Source organism: Lutra lutra, chromosome 10 (genome assembly GCF_902655055.1).
Source record: "Lutra lutra chromosome 10, mLutLut1.2, whole genome shotgun sequence".
Classification (NCBI taxonomy): Eukaryota; Metazoa; Chordata; class Mammalia; order Carnivora; family Mustelidae; genus Lutra; species Lutra lutra.
This window is the reverse complement of record NC_062287.1, coordinates 112,650,317-112,672,884: the sequence shown is the minus strand read 5'-3', so window position 1 is coordinate 112,672,884 and position 22,568 is coordinate 112,650,317. Positions and strand designations below refer to the sequence as shown.

The 22,568-nt window shown below is 63.4% G+C and overlaps 1 protein-coding gene across 6 annotated transcripts in view; it reads left to right on the top strand.

The window, feature by feature from the left end:
- The window catches only part of KCNQ1 (potassium voltage-gated channel subfamily Q member 1), a 309,854-nt gene that overhangs the window by 177,913 nt on the left and 109,373 nt on the right, over window positions 1-22,568 (top strand). Inside the window, exon 12 of one of the 6 annotated variants that reach the window (XM_047747255.1) lies at window positions 5,269-6,182. The exons of the other annotated variants lie outside the window; for them this stretch is intronic. Within the exon in view, the coding sequence (XP_047603211.1) occupies window positions 5,269-5,458 (190 nt within the window). The 3' untranslated portion in view covers window positions 5,459-6,182. Of the gene's footprint in view, window positions 1-5,268; window positions 6,183-22,568 lie in introns of those variants that run through there. 6 annotated transcript variants of the gene reach the window in all.

Below are 22,568 nucleotides of genomic sequence, written 5' to 3'. Positions count from 1 at the left end.
CTGAAGCAGAGAGGCCCAGGGCCACGTGGCCACCTCGGCACCCTCTTCCCAGCAAAGGTCCTTGCCCTGAGCTGCTCTCGGAAGTAGACTGGAACGTGGAGGGGGCTGAGGGCCGCCCCGGGCACCCCTGAGTGACCGGTGCAGTTGCCAAGGTGCCTGCTGCTCGGGTCAGCCTGTGCATGGGACCACCGGTGTCCATGTCCCCAGAGCCAGCGGCCCCTCCACACCGGCACACACGCTTGCACGCACACCACCGCGGCTGTTCTGGGTGAGGTCTCCGGGATCCCTGTAGCCATCCAGCAGCTTCTTCACCGGTCGCAAGTCTCTGCAGACCCCACTCCCCATGCCCCATTCCAGAGTCCTCCTCCTGCTGTGGCCTCCGTGTGCCTCGGGCTACTGCCTGGGCCTCCCCTCCCCGCCAAGGGCTCTGGGCATGCCGGCCCGTGGATGGCGCCCCGCTCTCCCTCAGCCCTGACCCCGGCACCCCACCTTCCTCCCCGCAAGATCTGCCTCGCACCCACGGGCGGCACCCCCTCCCCACCGCGCTCAGAGCTCTCGTCTGCCACTCTCCGTGCCCTGTGCTCCCCATGTTGGAGCATCTCACCCCCAGTGAGGAGGGGCAGGCTCCGGCCGCGCTGGGCTTTGCCGGCCATGGCGGAGAGGAAGTGCTGGGGAGTGTCTCTGGGAGCTTTGGGGAGAGTGGTGGCGAGGGCATCTCTTCTCCCTTCTAGAAAGAACACTCCGGCTGCTGAATGGACAGGGCATTGGGGAGCGGAGGTGGGGGGAGGCAAGGAGGTCTTGCCTGTGGAGAGGACTGCCCCCACCCTGTGAGGGAGGCAGGAGGGCTGGAGGACGTGCTGCCCGCGGAGGGCTAGAGGCCGCCACGCGAGGTTCCCACAGGAGGTGGCTTTGGTGGGACCCTGGGGTTGAGGGCATGGAGGGCTTCAGGTGGCCTAGGAGGGTGTGGAAGGAAGCTGAAGAGTCGGGATGGGGGACAGGCTGGATCTTAGGAAAACTACTAGGAGGTTAGCGCCTGCCCTCTGTCGCGCTGTGGTACCAGCACCACGGTTATGGGGATGGTCACCCCGCTGGCGTGGCTTATCCCGGTGCCTTTCCCCAGCTTAACTTCCCAGGATCCAGGGCAGGACACAGGGCTCTGAGTGTTGCGGGTGACCAACGTGGGTCCTGTTTCCCCTGGTCCCAGTTCCAGGACAAGCTTGGGCCCCCACAGGACCACGTCTCCCAGAGCAGCACAGAAGGATGGATTGTGGAGGAGGACCGCTAGACCATCACACTGTGTCGGCCCCGGCTGCCCCACCAGCAGATTTGCTCTCCTGCACTGGGGTCAGCAGGAACGCGAGGCCCAACGGGTGGGGGGTTGTGGGTCCGGGCGCTCCTGGTGAGTGGCAGCATGGGATGTGGGCCGCTTCCCATCGAGAGGGCAGCTGTGCCGTGTGTGTGTGTGTGTGTGTGTGTGTGTGTGTTTCGGCCTTGTATAGCCAAGCCGTGATTAGCCAACCCCGATTCTCCCAGAGCCCCCGCTTCGATGCGGGTTAACTCAGCAGCTGTCTCCGAGCACCTGCTTGGGGCCTGGTTGGGTGCCAGGCTTGGGGGGTGGGAAAGCAGAGGGAGCCGGGCCCTGCCAGACCCATCGCCCGGAGAGTCTTTTCTACCATTACCTTCCAGAGGCAATTTCTTCCCACCGCGCAGCCCCCCGGGGCCTGCCCTTGCCCCACTTCCTGCCCAGGCCTGCCCTTGGCACAGACGCCCCTCGGCTACAACCTCCCCAGCTCTCGGGGCGGGGTGGGTCCAGGCCTTGGAGGACGTTGGCATCGCCAGGCTCCTCCCAGAAAGAATTTCCATTATCTCTGAGGTTCTGGGAGAAGCGTCGATAGGAAGCCCAGTCTGCGGCGCCCTGGCGGTGGTTGTAGGTTGCTTCTTAATGTCGAAGGACCTTCCCCTACAGTTGGGTGAGGTCCGTGCGGAGAACCCGTCTGTCCTTGGCTCTCTGCCTGTAGAGGGCAAGGCTACTCGGGGGCCACCAGGCCTCGGGGGAATGGGGGGCATGAGCTGGCTGGCCGTGAGAGGCCATGGGGAAGTGAAGGAGGACGCTCTCGTTGAGCCCAGGGGTTCGGAGGATGGGTGTAACTCGGACAAAAGAGACAAGAATGAGGAGAAAGAGCCTCTGGGGTACCCATCTGTCTGGGGTATGGTGTGGCTGTGTGGTTTTCAGGTCTGTCCGTGAGGCCTCTGAGACACCTTCCTTCATAAGATGGAGCTTAATTCCCTCCCCTTGATTTTTTTTTTTTTTTTTGGATTTAGTCATTTGCTTCTGATAAATAGACCATGGGGACAATGTCCGAGACCACCTTCCGAAACGGGGACATGAGAGGCATCGGAGCTGCCTCCTTGCTCTACGGCTGGGATCCCTCCTCGGGGAGACACTGGCTGCCATGTTGGGAGGACGCCCAAGCAGCAGTGGTGAGGGACGGCGGCCTCCCATCCTCGGCCTCACGAGCCCGCCAGCGTGGCAGGGGATCCTCCATTCCCTGTCAAGCCATCCAGTGGCCACAGTCCTGGCCGACATCCCAAGGGCCCCTGAGCCAGACCCACCCCCAGAAACCACGTGAGACAATAAACATCCATTGCCTGAAACTGTGACGTGGTCAGGCTGTTTGTTATGCAGCAACAGCTACCTGGTTTGGCTGCCCAGGCTGGGTTCAATCTGGGCCCGCCTGTCCACTCTTACCAGTGGGCAGTGTCATCTGGGCACAGGGGAGAGAGCTCTGTGCACAAGCCTTGTTCCTGCTTTCCTGGGATTTGAATTCCACCCTCCAGGCCAGCAGCCGCTCACCTGAGGTGCCAGTGAGAGGAGTGTTTGCGACTCAGGAGGCGGTCTCTGGATGGCAGGGAGGCTTTGGGGTTTGAGCTGGGGAGGGGGCCAGAATCTGCGACAGTGAGAGAGGCTAATAGCTAGAACATGACCTGGCACCTGTGACAGCGGACTCTCGTCTCCCCCTGAGAACACCCAAATCCAGTTCTCCAGCACATGGGCAGGACGGAGGGCTCTCCCTGCCTGCCGCTCCTGAGGCTGGTGACCGGCTACCCCACACCCCCAGGTAGCCTCCAGGGTGTCCAGATGGGGGGCTCCGTCGCCAGGGTGCCTTCTTGTCTGTCTCTGGTCCGTTGCCCAGCCCACCTCAAAGGGCACACACCCGGGGCGGGCGGGCACCCTCACGGTAGTGGCGACTCTCCCTTCCCGCCTCCTTTCCAGCACCCCGCCCTCAGGGGCCGGCAGTGGCCAGCCCATTCCTCTTCCTCAGGGACCCGTGGCCTGTGGGCCCATGGACTGACCTCGACCATCTCCATGCAGGCTTCCTCCACGACGAGGGCGCCGGAGAGGGGGCTCAGCAGCCAGCTCTGTCTGGGTTGGTTTTCTGTGCCCGGGCTCGTGGATGACCACCGCCCCCACCGTTAGCCGTATGACGGGAACAGGCCCGTCAGGGTGATGGTAGGAGGCCCTGTGTGGGTGGACAGTAGCCCCGGGGACATCAGGGCAGGGGGAAGCCTGGCCTGTTTTAGTTAAGCGACAGTGCACAGTGACCCCTGTGTCACACCCAGTCCAAGCAAGGACTTTGTGACCGTGACGCCTTCAGTCCTGGCAGCGGCCTGCCGTGGTGATGGGGACCCCGGGGCAGGGAAGGGCCAGGGACAAGTAGCAGATACGAATGCTGGGCTCTGCTCTTGGGCCCCTTTGGACTGGCTCCGTCCGTCCGTCCTTCCCTCTCTGCCATGTGGCCTCTCGGCCTCTCAACCTGCTTGGGCAGCGCCATCGCGGACACGGCGCTCATGGGGCGCGAGGGCGGGCGCGCCTTTGCCCCCATTCCCGGGTGCCGACCCCGCATGCGCGGCCCCATCTTTCCTGCAGCAACTCTGGGTGCCCGGGGTGGGAGGGGCTGCCCTTCAGCCCACTCGCCCGCAGGTGCCAGGCCCCCTGCCTCCTGAGGCTCCCCCAGCAGAAACCCCTTGCTCATTGATTGTTCCATTTGGACACAGTGCTTTTTCACAGAACTGGGGGTAGCCTCAGAGCGTCGCCTTGGCAGGGAGAGGGCCACTCCCGGGCCCAGGCTCACTCACCAGCCACAAATCAGACTGGCCTTGAACTCATTCTCAGCAGAATCTCTTCCTTCCTGGGGTCTGCAGCCCACCCCCTGCCCCCCAGCGTGGCCAAGCTGAACTGGGCAAGGCAGTGAACCTGAGTTTCATTTGGGTGAGGGGTCCTGGCCGGCATTTCTGATCTACCCCTACTCCTCCCCAAATTCCTGGGGAGGGCGGGGTGGTGCAACATGGGGTCAGCATTGGCCCAGCTGGTGTCCCCCAAGGGCGTCTGTTGGGAGACACCAGGCGGCCAGCAGCCCAGAGGCTCAGCCCTCGGCCTCGGTCTACACGCAGGAGGTGAGGGCTTTGTGCAGCTGAGCTCCAAGGAGACTGAGGGGTTCGGTCTCAGATGGGGGCTCAGTCTCCCGCACCCTGTTCCTTCCCTGGGTCCACGGCTGGGGCCGGAGTCCTCGGGACACGTCGATGGCTGCCAACAGTTTGCAGATGTGACATGTTCGGAGCCTGGCAACAGGGCCGGCTCCAGCCGCTGGAGAACGTGGCTGGAGTTACATCCACACCAAAGCACCCCGTCACCTTTCTCTGCTTGGAGTATAATCTTTTTTTGGAAGCCTTGCTGGAAAATCTGAATCTTGTGAGCCATCAGCTGTTTATAATCAGAGAAGCATATGTTTAAAAGAGCAGAGGGGCCTTATAAACTCCGTGTGCAAATTACCTTTGGGGCTGCCTACCCCGCCGCCCCCCCCACGGCTGCCATCCCCGTGAGGGGCTCGGCGCACAGCACGGAGCGAGCTGTGACCCCGCGGTGGCATGGGGTCTGTTTAACTTTAGTCACGTCGGCTTGGCCGCGGAGCGTGGGAGCCTCCATCTCAGCAGCACGGCTTCCAGACCCCCCCGCCCCCGCCCTCCCCCCACCCCAGCTGCACAGGACTCCTGCTCTCCCTGTTCCCCGGCCTTCACCATGAGAAATGTCCAACCTGGGGACCGTGCAGCAGGCCATGGTAGGAGCACGGCCCTCCGGGCCAGCGGGGGCCTCCCAGGGCCCCACACTGCAGGGCCGCTCAGAGTCGGCGGAGGGGAGGGCGCGGGGGGGCCGCCGGGGGGCCTGCTGGCTTGTTTGTCTGGTGTTTTTCATTTTCGTTTCTGCACTAGCTGTGTTCGCTCTCCCTCGCTCGCTGTACAACTCATCCATCGAAAGTGCGGTTCGATGGTTTCTCGGACATTCAGATCTGTGCAGCCATCCGCGCTGGACGGTTCCGGAGTGTCTTCAGCACCCCTAAAAGAAACCCCGTCCCCAGTAGCAATGGCTCCCCGCCCCCATCTCCACCCCACCATGCCCTAAGCCCAGGCGGCCACAGATTGGTCTTCTGTCTGCACGGATCTGCCGGTTCTGGACGTGTCGTAGCGGATCAGACGCCACGCAGTCTTTTGCGACGGCTTCGTTGTGTCTCACGACGTCCTCCAGTCCTTCCTTCTGCCATAGGTGACAAGGCTTCGCTGCCTCTTACGGCCGGCCGGTAGTCTGTGGGGTGGCTAGAGCCCACTTCGTGGGCCCTCACGTCTGTGGATGCGTATCCGGGCTGGTTCCGCTTTTCAGCTGTTACGGGCAATGCCGCTGGGACCGTGAGGATGCAAGGCTTTCGTGAACATGTACTTTCACTTCTCTTGGGTCTGCCCCAAGTCACAGAATTGGTGGGTCCTACGGGAGCTTGACTTTGAACCGCGTAAGGGACCGCCCGGCGACTTCCCACCGTGGCTCCACCCTCTTGCCGTCCCGCCCACATCACAGGAAGGCTCCGAACCCCCCCCACCCCCTCCTTGCCAACACCTGTGACGGTGGGTCAGGTTCACGCTGGGCATGAGTGGGTGTGAAGCAGCTTCTCCTGGAGTTGACTGATGGTTCCCCGATGGCCAGTGACATTGAGCACCTTTTCCTGAGCTCCTTGGCCACGTGTATCTTCTTCATGAAATGTCTACATAGATCCTTTCCCCGAATTTTATTGATCCCTTTGTTATTGGGTAACTAGAGTTCGTGATGTATTTTAGGCACAAGTTCCTTATCACATATATTTCCCCCATTTTGTGGGTTGTCTTTTCACTTTCTTGGTGGTGTCCTTTGACTCACGATGATTTTTGACTCGGATGAAGTCCAACCTACGACTTTTTTTCTGGAGGCCCATGTCGGTAGTGTTGTAACTGAGCGGCCACGTGCAGATCCAAGGTCACCAAAATTTATTTCTGCTTTCTTCGGAGAGCTGTAGTTTTAGCCTTTACCTCTGAGCTTGTGATCAAGGCAAGTTTGCTTCTGTGGAGGGTGTGAAGTAGGACCATGGCTCATCCTGTGGCAGCCAGATCTAGCTGTCCAGCACCATTTGTTGGGAAGGCTGTTTTCTCCGCCATCGACCGACCTTGGCACCGTGTCAGAAACCACTGGCATAAGCGGGAGTGTTTCCTCCTGAGCCTGCCGTGTCCCACTCATCTGTATGTCTGTCCTCAGGCCGCTGCCATACTGTCTTGGTCACGTAGCTCTGTAGGTGGGCTTTGAAGTCAGGAAGCGTGAGTCCCGTAGTCTCCACAGGTGAGCGGGGCCTGCTGCCTGCGCCTGTCCCCTCAGCGGGGGCGGGGCCAGACCTCGTGAACCAGATCGGGTTTTCCAGCTTTGTTCCTCCTTTGTCAAGGCTGACTGGCAGTTCTGGGTCCCTCGAGTTTCCCCACGAACTCTGGGATCGGCTTGTCAGCTTCTGCAGAGAGACCAGGTGGGGTTCTGAGAGGGGGACAAGCCCCGGAGATGATCCTGGGACTGTCGGTATCTCAACCACATGAAGTCTTCTAGTCCATGAACATGGGACGTCTTTCCTTTGTTTGCATCGACTCTTGGTATTTCTCTTGTTGATGCCGTGGGGTTTTGTGCAGCAGTGACCAGCTGCTGTCCTTCCTTCCCATCACGGCTCCGGCCAGCCCCCACACTCCTACTCGTCAAAGCTCCCACGCGGCTTCCTGCCCTGAGTCCCTTCCCTGGGCTCCGGTGATACTCTGTGGCCCCAGCTTTGTGCTGGGCACAGTGTGCTTCTGAGGCCAGAGTTTCTTCACACCCTTGCCTGGGGCACCTACTGCCCTCCCCGCTCTTGGAGCGTCCTCATGTCCCAGGCGGTTCCCGAGTTGTCCCCCACACCCAGGAGCTCTCTTCTTCATATGCCTTGGTCATCTCTCCCCCAGTGAGAGGGCCACCTCCAGACTGTGGCTCCCAGAGGCCAGGGTGTCTCTACCATCCCACCCGCTCTGCCCCCCGAGATTAGGCACGGAGCGTGGGAATCCCCGGAAGGTCTGCAGGAGTAACTAAACGGTTTCCGGAAGGAGATCTCCCCAGCACCATCCCTCATCCTAATGGAGAGATGGTCCTTAATCCTGAGGGGAGGCATCTTAGGGCCTCAACACCAAGAAAAGAGGACTTTGGCAACTTACAAAAGGAACTTGATTTTTCAAATTTCCTTTCAACTCAAAGGTCTCAAATCTGGTCTGTAGAGACCCTAGAGGGGAGGGTCCTGGGGTTGCTACTCAGGAGGGCGCCTTGGAGGAGAGCCAGAACTGGCTTGTGGCAGCGTGGCTAAGGCTGTTAACGGCTCATCTGTGTCTAGCCCTTGATGAGGCTGGATCGAGCTGTTCAGACCAAACTGGGTCACGGACAGCTGGGATCCCCCAGCCTCAGTGGGGCTATCTCCCCTCTGAGAAATGAGACACATACTCCCTGTTTTCCCCGCCACCCAAAAGCCAGGGAGGAGGCCAGCTCCTGGGAGGCAGTGGTTTGTGTCCTTTGGGAACCTGGGGAGGGACGTGGTGCCTGAGGAGGGACCAGGGTCATCTGGTTCAAGCCATGAGTACTCCTGCTTCTCCTTGATCGTCGATGGATTCTGCATTCTGAGCACCTCTGGGAGCCAGTCCCTCTGCTAGGTGCAGCAGGTGGGGCGCTGGTGCTCCCTAACCACAGGGTGGCCTGGCTTCAGGGATGTCACCACAGGCCGGCTGGGGCTCCAGCCAGAATGGGGATAGCAGCACCCCAAAGTAGTGGGGGGGACCTCAGAGTAGGTCTTCCAGGAGTTATAGGGAGGTGTTCTAGGGCAGAAAAGAGGGCTCCCTGCCCAGCTGCCTCCCCCAGAGCTCCAGGCCAGGTTATGGGTCAGCCCACAACCCCCTGCCCCAGCGTCCACAGGCCTGGCTGCCAGGCTATCACTGTACCTCATAAGATGGGGGTACATCGAGGAGCTCTGAGGGCTTCTGCTCCTCTTAGAATGTGCAGATGGGGTAGAAAGAGGCCTGCAGTGGGCGTCAGTCCCTCCCAGCTCCCCATCAAGACCACCAAGGCCCGAGGCCTTCTTTGCCCTTCAGCAGCCGTCCCCTGTGGCCAGGACACCAGAGGGATGGAGCTCCCAGGGCTTCTCCACATGGGACTCTCTTACAACCTCCTGGCACGTGTGGGGCATGTGCACTCCTTGTCCCTTGGAGAGCCTCCAGCTGGACGTGGAGAGGAGGCTATGGGGGACATGGGAGGACTCCCACCTCTGCCACCCCCTGAGGCTCTTGTCAGAGTGAGGTCAGCTCCCTGGGAAACCCCTGGTTGTAAATGGGGTTGGGCTGGGGGATCCGGGAGGGGATGAGGAGCCCGAGGCCCTACCTGTGCAGTCCCAGGAATGGGGGTCAGCCGAGACCACCCCCCCCTCCCCGCACTAGTGAGCCACATCATAGAGCTTTGGCATTTGGGGATTTCACTTTAGGGAGGGATGAATGAGCGTCTGAAATCCGAGAGTCTCCGGGACCCTGCCTGAGATGTGGCTTCCGTGGATGGAGCGTGGGGAGCCCCCACTCCTCCCGGCGCCCGGGGCCAGCCAGACCTGCGTTCTGCTCCTCCTCCCGCCTTCTGGAAGCGCTCCCTGAATCACATTGTTTGCTGCGCTCCGGCGGGCCCTTCTGGGCTCTTCCTCTGCTGTTCGCCATAAAAACGCTCCAGTCATCTTTTCCGCTGTGGTTTTTATTGTTTTATTTTATTATTCCAGCTATATTAAGTTGGGAAGAGCTACAGAAATGGTTTTTTCTCCCCCAGATTCCAAAACAAGTCGTAGCCATCGTAGATTTTAATTAATCTCCCCCCTCCCCCCCCACCACACACACACGCCTGTGTGTCCTCCACACCATCCTCCCCGCTATACGTGGGCATGTCAAGGACAGGAGCTGGAACAGGTCTCTGTTTCCCCCGCTCCCAGCCAGCGCGAGAAAAAAGTGAGCTCCCATCCTGGGTCAGCCCTGTTTCTGTAGGCCATGGCCACAGGCGCTGCTGGCCCCTGGCTGGGCTCGGCTGCCGTGGAAGCCAAGTGCAGGGGGAAGCCTGGGGAGGAGTCTGGGTTCTTTTGGCTGCCGGAAGATTCTCCATTAAATCCATATTCCCCACTGTAGAGTTCACGTACTCAGAGAATATCCCGTACTCTGGCTGTCTTACGTTTCTGCAATATTGCTTCCAGATGAGCAAACACCCACTCAGAGCCCGGCCCTCGCAGATGCTAAGGCCCCAGTGCCGCTCACCACCGCGCCTTTGTTCTGTCCCTGATCACTTGGGGGTGGGGGTGCCAGGCCCCAGGCCCCGGGCTAGAGCCTCTGAAGAGACTCGGGTAACACAGCCTTAGCCGTGGGCTGCGGAGGCCTCGTCCCTGAGCCTGTCCCATCGTCAGGGCCTGTAGGGCCACGGCCTATCCCAGCCCCACCCGAGCCCCATCCCGGCCCCACCCATGCCGGGGCTGCAGGAGGCCTCCCGTCCCACCCGTGCCACGGGGGTACATCAGGCAGGAGCCTGCTGGCGTTCTGCACCTGACTGGGATGGGGGAAGCCCCATCGCCCTTGCAGCCCACCCCCCTCAGGCAGCCCAAGCACCGGGGCCAGCCCCCAGGTGCCCTGCCCGGCCCCTGAGAGGCAGCCTGCTGGGCCGTGGACGCTAGGCTTCCCCCCACCCCCATGGCCCCTCTGGTAAGCCTGAGTATGCTCTGGGAGTCTGGGAGCCGGGGCCATTCTGCGGTCAGTGGAGATGAAGGCCTGCTCTGTGCCGCTCCTGCTCGTGGCGGGGTCCCTGGCCAGGCGCGGGACTCTGACCCCATGAGGGCTCTGTGTGGATGGAAGGGCTTCAGCAGGGCAAGGGGCAGGCAGACGGGTGGGGGCTAAGGGGTCGGCCACGGACGGCTTCACAGAGACAGATTTTTGGAGGGGAGACAGTGCAGGCGGACACAACGTGGCCAAGCGCGGTTGGTGAGAGAGCAGCGGAGGCAGCAGGCTCGGGGCCTGCACAGCATGGGGCGGGGGCCCAAGGCCTGAGCAGGGTCCGCGGCAGAGGGCCTCGAAGGCCAGCGAAGGAGTCCCATCGTCGTCGTCATTCAAACAGCAGCATTCCCTTCTTGAGCAAGAAAACCGTGCAGACAGATGTGCCTTTCTTTCCCCCAAAAGTCCGGGCCCCAGGCCCGGAGCCCTGGTACCCACACACACGTGTCCTTCCGCTTGCCCGCGTCTTGCCCAGAGCCCGGGCCTGTGTTGCACGCACAGCCGTGAGGCGTGGCAGCCCCGACGTGCGCCCGTGGTTGGTATAGGTGAGAGGCACCAAGAGGGACAGGCCAACGGTGACACCGGGCAGCTGGTGACCTTCCCGCACTCAGGGGTACCCGTGGGAAGCTCTTGGCGAGGGCACTCTGCAGCACCAGGCCCGACTGACACAGAGACGTTCGAGAGCTCGGGGAGCCCGCAGCCGACAGGCCTTCTCCCAGAGGAGCCGGTGACCCGGGCAGGGCTGGGCTGGCTGTGTCTGCTGGCCAGGTGTGGACCCGCCTGCGGAGGTCAGACTCCCATCCCTCAGCCACCTTGTCTGTCTTGGTGGCCCAGCCCCCATTACTTGCTGCAACCCCGAGGGAGGATACGTCCGTGCGGGGCCGGGCTGGGGTGGGTCTCCTGCTAGGGAAGGAAGCTGGGACAAGAGGGGGAAGCCGGGGGCCCCTGGACATCCTTAGACTCCTCAGGGCTCCTCAGGGGTCCTCCTGGAGAGACGCAGCGAGCTGGCCCCGGCCACAGCGGAGCGAGGCAGGCTGGCAGTCAACGGTCGGCTCCTGAAGCCGTTCCTGGGTTTTGATGTCGGAGCAGTCCATGAACCCGGACTGGTCAGTGTGGCAGAGGACCTCACTCAGTCACAAACGTCCCTGAGCGCAGGCTCGCTTTCCTATCGCTTGAGCCACACGGGCTGGCAGGGTGCGTGCACTCGGGGGTTCTGGCCACTGTGTCAGCAGGAACAGCGAGCCCAGAGGCATGAGCGGAGGGACTTGGGGGTCTCGTGACGTCACAATCTATGCAGGGGGGACCTGGAGATCAGGACTGAAACTGGCTTTCCAGAGGGGCTCTGGTCCCGAGGCTGAGCTGGCCCATGGCCCCCAACCACCCCGACCCACGCTGCTCACTGTGGGGATCCCCAAGTTTACACCCTGCCGCCTCACCCACAGGCCTAACATGTAATGTCCCCGGGGGTCAGCCTGGGGAGCGTGAGCCCTCCTCTGCCCTATGGGTAAGCGTCCAAGAGACTCATTCCCGTTCCCATGAGAGGCTGGTCCCGTGAGCGTGGAGACTCGCATATCCTGGGGGTCGTATTGTTCCTGACGTACCAGCCCCATGGCCTCTGCCCTCCCTGGCACCTTCTCACGGCCCCGCAGGTGTGGAGACTCCAGCACCAGGCCGGGAAAGTTAATGGTCAGCCGGAGTCCCCGCCCCACACCGGCAGTCTTGCTGGCTGGTGACGCAGCCCCACTGGGAACCAGGCTGCCCTGGGGGCTCAGAGGGTGGGGGAGGGGGTGGGGGAGGGGGTGGGGGAGGTGCGGGGGGGGCTAGCAGGATGGACGGGGGAGGTGAGGGGGACTCGGAGGGTGGATGAAGGGGGAGTGAGGGGGGCCTGGAGGACGGATGGGGGAGGGGTTAGGAGGCAGGAGGGGTCCTAAGCAGAGCGCCCTTCTCTTCCCACTCTCCCCCTCCAGTCGGCAAACCCCCACCCTGCAGGGGCCACTCCCAGCATTGTCCCTCAGACCCGGGGGCTCAGGTGGGCCCCCTCAGCAGCATTCAAGGCTGTGCAGGAGGAGGGGGCTTCGGAGAGCCGCCGGCGGATCACCAGGAGCGGGCTGGCAGCTGGGCTCCAGCTCCCACTTGACTCTACTCTGTTTCTCCAAAACACTCAGTATTCAAAAGCCTGCAGAAAGGAGACTCGGCCGTGGCCACGGTAGAGTTCTTCCCTCCCTCCAGGCTTTCCGGCCCTTTCCCCGTCCTTCTCAAGAGCCATTACCTGTGCCGGGCCCCACCGGCCCCCACTGGGCCCCACTGGCCCCCGCCGGGCCCCACAGCCCCACTGGGCCCCACCGCCTGGGCTAGAGGCGGCTGGGGCTGGGGGAGGGGAGCTCCAGGAAGTCACAGCCCTCCCCCCACCCTGTATTCAGGAAAGTTCCGCAGGCCCCACTGACTGGCTTCTTATTTTGTTCTAACCACAAGCTCTCAGAAGAGCAGAGGCAGAGGTCCCCCAGGACAGCATCGGGGAGGGGAGAGGTAGGAACGCTGCCCCGAGGGGCCAGGGAACAGGAAGGGGTGCCTGTCTGTGGCCTGGGGGCCCAGGACCTATGGGTCTGAGTCCCCCCCAGAGTAGGGACACCTCCTCGGGGTACTTCTGGGGTCCTAGAGAAAGCACTAAACTTTGCTCCTGTGGGCGGAGGGCCGAGAAGGGCGAGTCCTCCGAAGAAGCATTTCTTGCTTTGTTCTGTGCAAGGGTAGAGCCCCAGTGGCTTGGGCTTGGGGCTGATCCCGGCTCTCACGGTGAGCTCCGGGCTGACAGGCCGACATGCAGGGCCTGGGTTAACGGCTGGAGGAAAGGGCCCAGCCTGCAGGGTGGGGCTCCCAGCCGCTGTCCAGCCCCGGCCCCTTCCCACCACCACCTTCCCTCACTCAAGCACCTGCGGGCTCTGGCAGCCCTGTGCTCAGCCTCCCTGCCTTGGGACTGAGGCCCCTTCTCACCCGTCCGTGTCTGCCCCTCCACCAAGCACCACCACAAGCTTCACGGGATTCAGCTCCCAGAACACGGATGCCAGGGAAGAAGGGCAGGGATGGCTTGGCTCTGGGGGCTGGCTTGCAACGCTGTGAGGTTGCCTGTTGGAAGCAGTCAGGGGAATTTGGGACCCCAAGCCCAAGCACCTCCGAGTATGTGCCCAACATGGGCCACTGTCCAGGGCTGTGGGGGTCTGTCACCAGAAGGGCAGCTGCACTGAGGACCACACTGAGGTGGGGCTGCCCACCCGGTAATGACCCCATCCAGCCCCGGGAGGGTTATCTGCAGGTGCCATCCACGCAGTCACCCCTCCTTGAGTACATGCGGGGGCCACCTCCATGCTGGGCGCCCTGGGACGCCACACCGGCTCCCCGAGGCTCAGCTTCCATGTCTCAGGCAGGCTGACAAGCCTCGTGATCAGAGATGAGAGGTTAGGAGCACACAGAGGTAGCCTTCCCAAGAGGTGACAGTGACTGACCCCATTGTCACGCCTGGTACACGAGTTCCCAGAGCTGAGGGGACACGGACCTGGGAGGACGGTCGTGGCTTTGCCGACCCTGCACTGACATGCCGACTGCCAGGCGGCTGGCCTTGCCTGGTGACCTCGGGGGCCCACCGGTGCCCCCACAGCTGGGGTGGCCGGACCCGGAGCTCTAGGCCGTGAAGCACACAGCCTCACTTTGGCCATGGCCTCCGGAAGCATGCAAATGTTCTATGTCTCCAGTCATGGGAGGGCGGATGTGAACACAGATGGGACTCTTGGCGCAGACGTGGGATCAGGTCACACACATGTGCGGGTGCCTGGTGCCTGACCTCTCTCATGCCCCTCGGAGGCGACGGCCTTTCCATCCGAACACACCGAGCCCCACGACCTCCCCAAACTTGCTCCTGGAATGACCCGTGTCCCTACCCTTTGGGGTAGCTGCGCAGAGCTGTGGGGGCGGCGGGGGCTGGCAAGGGGACCCTCCTGGTACCTCGGAGGACGCAGGGCTCTTTCAGATTGGTCGCGTGTGCCGAGCTTAGTGGCTCAGGACAAAGCAAGGGTCCCTGTCGTGGAGTATAATGACACAGGGTCAGTGTCCGGAAAGGCTTGTGGGCGTCGGCGGGACTGCGTAGCCGGCGGATATGTCCACGCAGGCACACCGTCCCTGACTCAGCTGCCTTCCGGGGCCAAGCTGAGGTCGGGCCTCCTTCAGGCCAAGCCCACGCTGGCCTTGTGCGGGGACAGCTGAAGGCCAGGAGGAGGCCACTGGCCTTGGGAGAGCCTCCCAGAGCAGAGGCAGCCCCCTCGAAGGTCACCAGGCTGCTCTCTAGGAGGGGAGTGGGCCCCAGGGCCAGCCAGCGCCCGCAGTCCGTGGTTAACCCCTGCCTGCCGGAGCTCCAAGCTCCTGCAGGGGCCTTTTCTCTGAGCCGCCTCTGTCGGGGACAAGAGTGGCTTCTCCTTGGCCCCAGAAAACGGGAGCTGAGTGGTGAGCAGAGGCAGCCACTCCCTGGTGGCAGGCCTGGCTTCCAGAACCCAAGGGCCTCATGCCTCCTGGGGAGCTCCTAGCAGGAAGTCACGCCCTTGGGCCACTGAGGGGTGGCTGTCCCTCATTTTCCTCTTTAAGTAGGTTCCGGGTGTAGAGACAAGCCTTTGTTGGGCATTGGAGGCCAGCATAGACCCCAAGGCTACTGGGGCTTGGTACCGAGGGAGAAGAGGGGGTTCTCCTGGGTTTCTCCACCCCAGAGGCCAAGCCAGGGTCCCCCCGCCTCGCCTTGGCACTTCCCAGATAGTCCTGGGCCCTCGCAGAGGCCCCGTCCAGATGCCAGGAAGGCGTTTTGTCTCGGGAAGCGTGTAAGGGGTTAAAAAGGCAGGGAGGGGCCGGCAGGGGCCTCTTGCTTCAGGTTCTTACTCTGAATGTCAAGAGACAAGCTGCCTGGGCCAGGCTGACTCCAGGGAGACAACCAGACAAGTTACAAAACATCCAGCAGCATCCACGACTAATTTCTTCCCCTGTTTGTCCTGCGGAGGAGGCCTGAGTTAAAAGGCAGTACTTTGGGGGTTGAAAGGCTCCCCGCGGGGGTCTGCGTGCAAGGGGACCCCAAGCTTCTGCAGCTTTTGTTCAAGGCCGCTAACAAGCCGGCTCCCGCTGGGTGCTTTGAGGGCCTGAGGCCGCCATTCCAGGGCCCAGCTCGGCCGCCCCTTTCCCAAGTGGCGGCCAATGGAGGCTGCGCCCAGCGTACCCCCGTCCGCAGTGTGAGTGGAATTAGCAGATTGTATCAAGAAATATTTCTAGGGATTTACATTCCGGTGGTCAAGAGTCTTCTCATGGTTTTTCTCCTACGTGCAGGGGTGGGAGGCGCCCCGCAGAGTTGGGCCAGGGGGAGGCGGGGGCGGGCCTCAGGGGGGCACCATCCTCGTCCCCACAGACCGATCAGGAGGACCCCCTCCACTCAGCAGCAAACAACGTGAGGCAGTCTGCTCCGGGGCGGGCTGTCTTCCCCGACAGCTGCTGGGTGGCTGACCCGGCCGGGCCCCAGCGGAGGCTCTGAGAGGGCACCAAGCCCACCCAGACTCATCCCTAGGTCTGTCCCTTCTGTCTGCCGTCCAGGTCCTTCCGAGACCTCTGTCCCTTCGTCCAGCTCAGGGAGGCCACAGAGTGGGCGTGCCTCATGCTGGCTCATGAGACCCAGCTCTGCTGCCCAGCACCCGGCACAGGTCCAGGACCCCTCGGGGACAGTCTCACTATAAGCCCGGGGGGTTCTGCTCCATCCCTGTCATCCCCCCGCCCCCCGGGACACCCCATCAGTGACCGCCTCTGCGTCCACTGGGCCTCCTGGCCAACATCGCGAGGCACGGCCGCTGCGTGTGGTGGGGCACAGAGCCCCCTGGAGTCCAGCGCAGCACAGGCCTTAGGAAGGCCCACACCCCGTCAGCACAGGGCTGATTCCTGAGGTCCCTGTGTGGGCTGGCCTGGGCAAGTCGGGCATGGGGGGTGGGGAGCTGCAAAGCCAACACACCCTGTCCCCCAGAGCTCCCAGGGGACGTGACAGGCAGGTTGACAGGTGAAGAAAAGCAGGCTGGGTGAGGGCAGGAGAGGATAGCGGGGCCGGGGTGGGGCTGGGAGTCACTCTTCAGCCGGGGGTGACAGCAGGCAGGGCCGAGGGAGGCCAGCCATGCTGGGGATGGGAGTGCCAGCTGTAGGGGTGCTCTGGGGCCAGGGAGGGCGCAAGGCCCCAAGGGAGTGCTGGAGTAGGCTGAGCTGCGGGGTCCAGGCTCTGAGCGTCTCGGCAGCCGGGAGGCTGATGGAGGAGTTGGCTGTTGGGAGAGCCCTGCTCCAGCGCACCCCAGTTCTGCCCTGCCAGGGGCCGTTGTTGCCGCTGAGCGGGCCTGGAGTGCCACGTGCCTATGACAACCGGACACCCCCGCCCGAGGGGAACACACAAGAGGTCCCAGACTCTCAGTCCCTGAAGGGACACTGGGCCTCTCGGGACAGTGCAAGTACGGGAGTGCTCCCAGACCAGTCCCGGCTCTGGCCTCCGAGAGCCCCAGCAAGCCCTTCCCCTCTGTGCCTCAGTGTCCTTGATCGTCAGGTGGAACAGGACAGTGTCCTTCAGGCCTTAGGGCGGGCTGTGGAAGGCACGAGGGTGAGAACGTGTGCTCCTATCTGTCCGTGGCGATCCGGGGGCCCCGTGAAGACAGCCCCAGGCCGGGTCCCATTCATGGATCTGTCTCAGAGTGACAGGGGTGCCTGGCAACAGTGACACCCTGTTCGGGGCAAGGCTGGGGCTCCAGCAGGCAGCGGGGAGCTCCGCCGAGAAGCAATCCCTCCTCAAACCCCCTAACACTTCCCTTCCGTGGGGACGGCCCAGCAGGCTGCCTGGGATGAGTGGGGGCTGGGCGGTCTCCAACGGCCTCACTCGCGGGTCAGGCCCTCACTGGTGGCTGGGCCTCTCCAGCCGGCTGGCTGAGGCGGTTCACACGGTGGTGGCCCCCGAGTTCCCAGCCATGAGAGAGGACGGCTCCGCACTCAAGTGCTTCCCTGCTCCTGACCCGGTGGCCCGGGTGCGTCACGTGACGGGGGGAGGGGCGCTGGTCCCCGTGCCTGCCGCCCACTGCAGGTGTGACGGGGCCTGCTCCCTTCCCCTCCGTCTAACAAAATCACTGGGGGGCCCCAGACGAGGGGCCCAGGAGGGAAACACAGAAAAACACGACCCCTCGCAGGGCCCGAGCCCAGACAGTCCGCCTGCTGGCCGCCAGAGTCCCCATCCCACCGCAGGGGCCCAACGGGGGCTGGGGATGGGGGCGACGGCCTCCGAGGGGGGGAGGTGGAGAAGGAAGGCCGCCCCCCCCCCCGCCCCAGAATGTCAGCACGGCTCTCTCAAGGAGAAGGGCGGAGGGGCCTGGCGGGGTCTGCTTGCAGCCGGAGCTCGCGAAGCCTCCTGCTCTGCCCTCTGCTCGTGCTCCCCCCGCCCCCATCAGAATGGGAGGACGGGTAGTCCGGCCCACACAGAGGGCTCCTGTAGGATCAAGCTTTTGGCCCGGCTCGGAGCTGGCTGTGACCTGTCCTGCCGCTCTGCAGCTGTGTGGCCTTGAACAAGACCCTTAAAGGCCTGGGTCTCGGTGTTCTCAGTTGTGAAGTGGGAGCGCAGTGGTCGCCTGATCCCATTGTCTGTGCCGAGGGACGAGCGCAGTGCCTCGAGCAGGGTGGAACAGGCGGCGGGCCCAGAACCAGCACCCAGTCCCACGTCAGGCGGTGGGCCCAGAACCAGCACCCAGTCCCACGTCCCCTGCTGCCCCACAGCTCACGCACAGCGCGCCGCACGGTCGAGCGTCCCATTTGCCCAAGACCCTCCCAGGAGTTTCCTGAACCAGGGCTAGGCCCATCGGTGCCCCCGTCTCCACTCTGGGGAACCTCGGTCGGGGCGGGACACTGAGAATTTGTGGGACGGCCAGGAGCACGGCGCCCGCGAGAAAGGCCGCCGCCAGTGGGCATGGCGTGCTGCCCTCCCTGGGGCCCCAGCGGGCGGCCGCGGGCTGGGCTAGGGAGACGTGCTCGCCGCCCCTGCACGTGGCCTTGGCTCCTCAGGCGAGGCGGTGCAGCCCACCTTTTGTGTCAGAAGAATGGCTTCTGCAGCGGAGACGCCCCACCGCTCGTCTGTCGGGGTCCCTGACCTCCTCCCTGAGTTGAGGGAGCCGCCTCGTGTTCACCTGTGGTTGAGGAAGCAGCCTAGCTAGAGGGACCCCAGGGTCGAAGGGCTGGCCCCGGTCCTGCTTGCCTTCACCCCCTTCCTGGATGAGCCCACCACGCCGTCCTTCCTCCCGTGCCCAGAGCCCCCGGCCCGGCCGTAGAGCCCCCAGCCCGGCCGTGGACCCCACGGCCCATGCTCCCTCCCAGCTGAGGGGCCCGCAGGCAGGCACGGGTTTGCTGGGCTTTCTGAAACCCGCCAGCTTGTGCAAACGCTGCCTGCCCCCCCCCCCCCCCCGCCCAAAGTGCAGGTCACCTGCCTGGTTAATCATCCTGGGGCCCCACAGGTCAAGGAGAGGCGGGAGGCCAACTCCCTGCTTCTCAGATTCTGCTGAACTAACTGAAACCCTAACGTTCGGGCTTCCCCACTAATTTGTGATAAGGCCTCGCCAAGAAAAACAGCAGGCCAAAGACCCCTGATTTCTTCACGAATTCCAGAGCGCTTGGTTCATTCCGGCAGGGAAGGGGCCCGAGGCGGCCGTGGGTGCGGGGCTGGGGACGGCCTCTCAGGGGCCGGCGAAGGAGGACCACCTGCCCGCTCCGGGGAGATTGCTTCCAGCTGGCCCGGGCAGCGAAGGCCCAGGGCGGGTCCCGGGCCGTGGCTCAGGCCCGGCCGTGGCCGCTCATGTGATGTGTGTGCCGACGTGGCTGGCTCGGGTGGGGTCTGCGCAGACGCTCGTGCACCCAGGCTCCCGGCCTGACAACCCCAGGGTCTCCAGATGGATTTAGGGGGCTCTGCCAGTGTCCTCAGGTCAGGGGGGATGGGCGTCGGGGGAGCAGCACACTGGAGGGAGAGGGTCTCCCTGGACGCTAGCCTCAGGCGGTGACAGGTTTTCCAAGGATGCTGATGTGACACAGGGGCCACTGCTGTGCTCTAAGAGCTGAGGAAACTGAGGCCCAGAGCGGAGTACCGACCCCCTCCAAGTCCCGCATCTCCCCACCACTGCCCATCATGGCATATGGGACAGCACCGTGGCCAGGAGCCCAAAGGGGCTCAGCGTGTTCGGGAAGACAGTGACAAGCCAGTGAGCGAGGTGGGCAAGGCCCCTTCCCGGTGGGGACAAGCCTATGGGATCTTTCTTCCCAGATCCCATACTTCTGTATCGGCCTGAATGGGAAGGGATTTCATCGTGAAGAGGAGTGGGGACCTTGAGGCACTGACACGCCTGCCTGCTGCTGGAACGTACCGGCCTCCCACTCGGTGGGCAGCCATCCCTGGGCTAGACACTGGGGCCCTTCCAGGGGCCCTTCCCAGCAGCTCCATAGAGAGAGACAGAACCTGTGCACCCCTGGGCACGGGGCTCCCCTCGCTCTACCCCCAAGGCTGGAGGTCTGCAGTGGTTGGGGGTGGAGCAGAGGACTCTTGAGCGGCTGGGTCGTAACTCAGGCTGGGTGTTCCCTGCCCCCCAGCCCGGCGCTGACTTTGGAGTATCCTGGCAGAAAGGTCTGTGCCTGTTTTCTGCTGTTGGTTGCTTGTAGCTCTGAGCTCCAGGCGCACATCTGCCCATGTCAGCACGAGATACACCCTGGGCTCCCGGAGGGATGGCCCCAGCTTGCTGGGGGCTCTGCACTCTGGGAGCAGACACACCAGGACCCAGATCCTGGCTTGCTGAGATTGGGGCCAGCTCACAGCGTCGCCAAGATCTCGTGTCCTATCTGTATCGCAGAGATGATAAAGGGCAGGACCCTAGAGAAAGCATGCAGCACTGGGATTACCCGTGTGGGGGTGGGGTGTCAAGGACTGGAACGGGAACTCGGGGCCAGTGTCCTTGCAGAGCCGGCCCCGCACAGAGGAAGGGGGCAGGGAGGAGTCCCACAGCCCTGGAGAGTGGAGGCTGCGAGAGCGGCTCGGCCGGAGGAGAGGGGCACGGACCGGAGATGGGGGAGTCACAGCTGGCCCTGGGGGGGGCTCCACGGCAGGGAGACCCACCGCAGGACCCGGCAGGAGAGGGCTGTGTGGTCTGGAGGGTGAATGGACAGAGTCGGTGGGAAACGGGCATCACGGCGCTCATGCTGTCACGGGCCAGAGACTGCAGTCCCTGTAGGGCGTGGCTGGGAGGTGTCAGGGTCACCCCACGTCCCCTGGGACCCCTGCCCCAGTCATGCCCGGTCCTTGTGGCTCTCGTCCAGCCGAGGTGCACAGGAACCGGTTTCCAGCTCACCTCCCACCTCCTGCCCTCCCCGCAGCCCCTCAGTGCGCCCAGGCACTCTGGCCTTCTCTCCCTCAGCCTCTCCCAGTGCCTGCCTGCCCCTGGCCTCTCCTCCTCCTAGCCTCTCCCTCCCTCCTAGCCTCTCCTGCCCTCCTAGCCTCTCCTCCCTCCTAGCCTCTCCTCCCTCCTAGCCTCTCTGCCTCCTAGCCTCTCCTCCCTCCTAGCCTCTCCTCCCTCCTAGCCTCTCCTGCCTCCTAGCCTCTCCTCCCTCCTAGCCCTCTCCTCCCTCCTAGCCTCTCCTCCCTCCTAGCCTCTCCTCCCTCCTAGCCTCTCCTCCCTCCTAGCCTCTCCTGCCTCCTAGCCTCTCCTCCCTCCTAGCCTCTCCTGCCTCCTAGCCTCTCCTCCCTCCTAGCCTCTCTCCCTCCAGCCTCCTGCCTCCTAGCCTCTCCTGCCTCCTAGCCTCTCCTCCCTCCTAGCCTCTCCTCCCTCCTAGCCTCTCCTCCCTCCTAGCCTCTCCGCCTCCTAGCCTCTCCTCCCTCCTTAGCCTCTCCTCCCTCCTAGCCTCTCCCTCTACCTCGTCCTTCCCTCCTAGCCTCTCCTCCCTCCTAGCCTCTCCTCCCTCCTAGCCTCTCCTCCCTCCTAGCCTCTCCTCCTCCTAGCCTCCTCCTCCCTCCTAGCCTCTTCCTGCCTCCTAGCCTCTCCTCCCTAGCCTCGCCTCGCCTCCTAGCCTCTCCTCCCTCCTAGCCTCTCCTCCCTCCTAGCCTCTCCTCCCTCCTAGCCTCTCCTCCCTCCTAGCCTCTCCCTGCCTCCTAGCCTCTCCTCCCTCCTAGCCTCTCCTGCCTCCTAGCCTCTCCTGCCCTCCTAGCCTCTCCTCCCTCCTAGCCTCTCCTCCCTCCTAGCCTCTCCGCCTCCTAGCCTCTCCTCCCTCCTAGCCTCTCTCCTCCTAGCCTCTCCTCCCTCCTAGCCTCTCCTCCCTCCTAGCCTCTCCTCCCTCCTAGCCTCTCCTCCCTCCTAGCCTCTCCTGCCTCCTAGCCTCTCCTCCCTCCTAGCCTCTCCTGCCTCCTAGCCTCTCCTCCCTCCTAGCCTCTCCTCCCTCCTAGCCTCTCCTCCCTCCTAGCCTCTCCTCCCTCCTAGCCTCTCCTGCCTCCTAGCCTCCCTCACTCCTAGCCTCTCCTGCCTCCTAGCCTCTCCTCCCTCCTAGCCTCTCCTCCCTCCTAGCCTCTCCTCCCTCCTAGCCTCTCCTGCCTCCTAGCCTCTCCTCCCTCCTAGCCTCTCCTGTCTCCTCATCTCCTGCCTCCTGCTTTGACGCTGATGGCTGCCCCTCACAGCCCTCCCCATGCCCAGCAGGGCACGGTGCCTCCTCCAGCCTCAGCCCAGGGTGGGGACTCTGGTTCCTGCTTGCCAGGGGTCAGGTTGCTTCCTCCTGGAGATTCTCAAATCCCTCTGAGGCCGCCCATCCTTAGAGCCAGGCCTTGGAAAGGGTAAGAGCAGGGGACGGGGGCCCAGGTCTGGGCAGGACCCATAGCACCCTCCCAGAGGCCAGTCCAAGGGAAGGGAGATGGCCAGTCTGGCCCCTGAGGTCTCAGGCTGGGGAGGAGCATCCTGGGTGTCCCGGGGGGTGGTCAGTGTGTCCACCGGCCCTGGGCAGCCCCTCGCCACCCCAGAGGGCCGGCCTCTGCAGATGCCGTTGAACTGCCAGAAACTTAATCTATTATTACACAGAAACTTCTGTGAAGTCAAGGGTTTGAACTCCCCAAAAGTGTTTGCCTGATTTGGGGACGAGAGCGGGGTGATTAATGCTGGCGATAAGGCATTGCTTAGTTCTGGGAGCTGCTGCACACACAGGCTGGCCACAGCGCTCACGCAGCAGGAACCTGTGGATCCCGCGCCACATCCGCCCCCGCACTGGCCTCGGACAGTCAGAGGGCATGCCCTGGCCAGAACCCAGGAGCCCTTCTCTTCGGGGAGGCGGCCCAGGGA